The 3,432-nt window shown below is 43.7% G+C and overlaps 1 protein-coding gene across 4 annotated transcripts in view; it reads left to right on the top strand.

Moving 5' to 3' along the window:
* Dym (dymeclin) overlaps positions 1 to 3,432 on the top strand; it is a 254,863-nt gene that overhangs the window by 52,561 nt on the left and 198,870 nt on the right. For all 4 annotated transcript variants that reach the window (XM_050151614.1, XM_050151615.1, XM_050151613.1 and 1 more), the window contains one exon: positions 1,575 to 1,700. In XM_050151614.1, coding sequence (XP_050007571.1) covers positions 1,575 to 1,700 — 126 coding nt within the window. The remainder of the gene's footprint in view (positions 1 to 1,574; positions 1,701 to 3,432) is intronic.

Below are 3,432 nucleotides of genomic sequence, written 5' to 3' on the forward strand. Positions count from 1 at the left end.
CCTCCCCCTCCTCCTCCTCCTCCTCCTCCTCCTCCTCCTCCTCCTTTTCCCCTTCCTCCGCCTTTTTCCCCTTCCCCAATTTTACTAACAATTCATGAATTAGGAAGCACCAAAGGAAATATGGGTTCATGTTTCTCCAAGTCAGGTAAGGGGAACACATAGGCAAGTTCAAGTAGAAAGTTCAGAAAACACATGTTCTGGTGCAGTTGTATAGTTCTTACTTGAAAAACCCCAAATCCATAGCCCTAGTGCAGGATTAGAGGGTGGCTTCCAGCTGTTTTCTTTTTCTTTCTTTTCTTTTCTTTTCTTTTTTTTCTTGGTTTTTTGAGACAGGGTTTCTTTGTAGCTTGGAGCCTGTCCTGGAACTAGCTCTTGTAGACCAGGCTGGTCTCGAACTCACAGAGATCCGCCAGCCTCTGCCTCCCGAGTGCTGGGATTAAAGGCGTGCGCCACCACCGCCTGGCTCCAGCTGTTTTCTTTTTCTTTTCTTCCTTTCTGAAAACATTTCTTCATGTGTGCATCTTTCTGTGTGTGTTTTGCTGGATTAGAAGTCAGGGCCTTGAACATGATGAACAGGTACTATGTCACCGAGCTGTACATAAAGGTGTGTGTGTGTGTGTGTGTGTGTGTGTGTGTGTGTGTGTGCATTGTAGTACTGGGGATTGAACCTAGGGCCACTTGCATGCTGGTCAAGTGCTCCATCACTGAACTGTCACTTTGAATTTTATTAGTCATTTGTATTTCCGTTGAGAACTGTGTGTTCAAATGATTGATTGGACCATTTATTGTTTGGCAGTATTTTGTAATGTATATGCTTACTTTTTGTAGTTTTTAAAAAAATTGTTTTATTTTTAATTTTCAAAAAAAAACCCATGTCTATATTTGTGGATGGGTGTTTTTGTATACATGAGTGTAGAGCCCATGAGGCCAGACAAGAGCAGTAAGTCCCAAGGAGCTCGCGTGGCAGGCAATTGTAGCCACTCCGTAGGTTCTGAGAAGGAAACTTAGTGTAGTCCTTAACAAAAATAAGTATACTTTCTTATTTGTGTGTGTGTGTTTCTCTGTGTGTCAGGGTATGTGTGTGTGTGTGTGCTGTGTGTAGCTGTGTGTTAGAGAACAGCACAGAGGTTAAAGCAGATCTTCAGAGCAGAACCCTGTCTCCCTTACCGTACACCCGTAGACCAATAGCACGTGGGAACTGGAAAGTAGGAAAATGATGAGACACCAGTACCAGGTCTAAATAGAAGAACTAATGGCTGGGAAGGAGTTTCATATTTTGGTTTGACTTAGCTTTTTTTCTTTTAGTTTTTTGAAATAGGGTTTCTTTTTGTAACCTTGGCTGTTCTCAGACTCGCTCTGTGGACCAGGCTGACCTTGAATTCACAGAGCTCTACCTGCCTCTGCCTCCTGAGTACCACCACCACTTGGCTTGAGTTAGTTTTTATATTAAGTGTTTTTCTTAATAACCTGAAAAATCTGGAGAAGTGATTTGGCTCTTTAAATGTGCAGTGTACGTGGGAAGAGCAGCACTTTCGTCTTCCAGACTGATCGTTACTCTGTTTCTCCATCTTCAGAGATATTACATATGACATATCGGTGGAGGCGATCTCAGCAATGGTTGTCTTCCTCTCCTGCCAGCTCTTCCACAAGGAGGTCTTGCGACAGAGCATCAGTCACAAGTATTTGATGCAAGGTCCATGGTATGTTCTGTTTTAAGGTTGTCCTTTTTAAGGAAAAGCAAACCACTGTCATCATCTACTAAGTCTAGCACTGTCTTCTCTCCTGAGTGGTGTTGTTTCACCAACCTGACGTTTCTTTTGGTTGTTCTGTTGCTGCATTGCCCAACACAACACAACACAACACAACACAACACAACCAGATTCACATTCTCATCCACTCTCTCCTGTTCGTCTTGTCCCCCAGATTCACTAGTGCTTCTAATTGTTGCTTTGTAGAATAGCTTGATGTCTTCTCGCCTTTTCTTCCTTCTTTCTCTGTGAGCAGTTATCAAGTTCTGTTTGCTTATTCAAACTGTTCTTGAATCTCCTTCTTTTTACTAGTTCCTTTGAATCTATAATTGTCCCTTAGTATCAGCAGGGAACTGGCCGAGGATACCAAAACCTGCCAGACCCTAAAACATGCAGTGCACAACCCGGGCACACCCTCCTGTGTGCTTTAGAGCCTATCTAATGACATATAGTTCCTAATGCAAGTGAATGCTTTGTAAATGGCCGATATACTGTGTTGTTTGGAAAAATCATGAGGATGAGTAGAGGTCAGTATAGATAAGATTTTTTTCTGAATCTTTTCGATTTGTGACCAGCTGAAATAGTGGATGCAGAATCTGAGGGTGTAGGACTTCCGAATTTGAAGGACTGACGTCTGTGATGTGTCTTGTCACCTTTTGTTGAGACTATACCAGAAGCTTCTTCACTGCACTAATTTAATGAGTGTCTACTTATTGTATGCTAAACTATGCTGGCTTCGGGGCTGTGCTCCTTAGCAGACACTTATGGGAACCTGGATAAAAGTACTTTGAGTAAACACAACACCTACCTTCTGTTGACATAATTTTCAAAAAACTTTAAATCAAGTAAGTCTTTAAGGTAGTTTTTCTTGAAATTATGCAGTAGTCTTGGGGACATGGATGTGGGTAGAGCACTTGCCAAGTGGTGTGAGTGAAGGGTGTGGTCAGCAGAGAAGAGCGCTGTCTTCATTGTGCTCACCTCGCTGCCGTGGTTGCCATGGTTGCCATGGGTAAGCCTTTTGGGTAAATTAACACAGAGACAAAGAAGAGACTCTGGTGTCCAAGGTTGTGACTGGGGCTGGTGACCCTCTTCTTACTAGAAGAGACCTGGGGTATGACAGGGCATTGTGCACAAGAGACAAGCCAGTCCGTGGGTCTCTTACTGCAGAGCTACCAGGGTTGATCATATGAGCTCCAAACATACCTTCGACCCAGCCTGCAGGTTGCATTGCCAGACACCATTGTGAGTTTTAGTCTCCACTGTCTCCCTGCCTTTTGAGGATCAGACTCCAGTGAGAATTACAGAGGGGACTAACTGTCCTGGAGCCTCAGAGGAACGTTTGAAATCCACTCACAGTGTGGAGAGTCTATCTAAACCCTCAAACAGGAATGGGGTACCTGGCTTGAAGGTGATGCTTGGCATGATAGGGCTTTTGACAGAGAATTTCTTTCTTTCTTTTCTTTCTTTCTTTTTTTTTTTGTTGCTGTTTTTGTTTTTTCGAGACAGGGTTTCTCTGTGGCTTTGGAGCCTGTCCTGGAACTAGCTCTGTAGACCGGGCTGGTCTCGAACTCACAGAGATCCGCCTGCCTCTGCCTCCCGAGTGCTGGGATTAAAGGCATGCGCCACCATCGCCCGGCTGAGAATTTATTTCTTACAGTGCTGAGAGTCTTTTTATTTATTTATT

This window comes from Alexandromys fortis, unplaced genomic scaffold (assembly GCF_014885135.2).
Source record: "Alexandromys fortis isolate MF-2015 unplaced genomic scaffold, M_Fortis_MF-2015_v1.1 scaffold_71, whole genome shotgun sequence".
Taxonomy (NCBI): domain Eukaryota; kingdom Metazoa; phylum Chordata; class Mammalia; order Rodentia; family Cricetidae; genus Alexandromys; species Alexandromys fortis.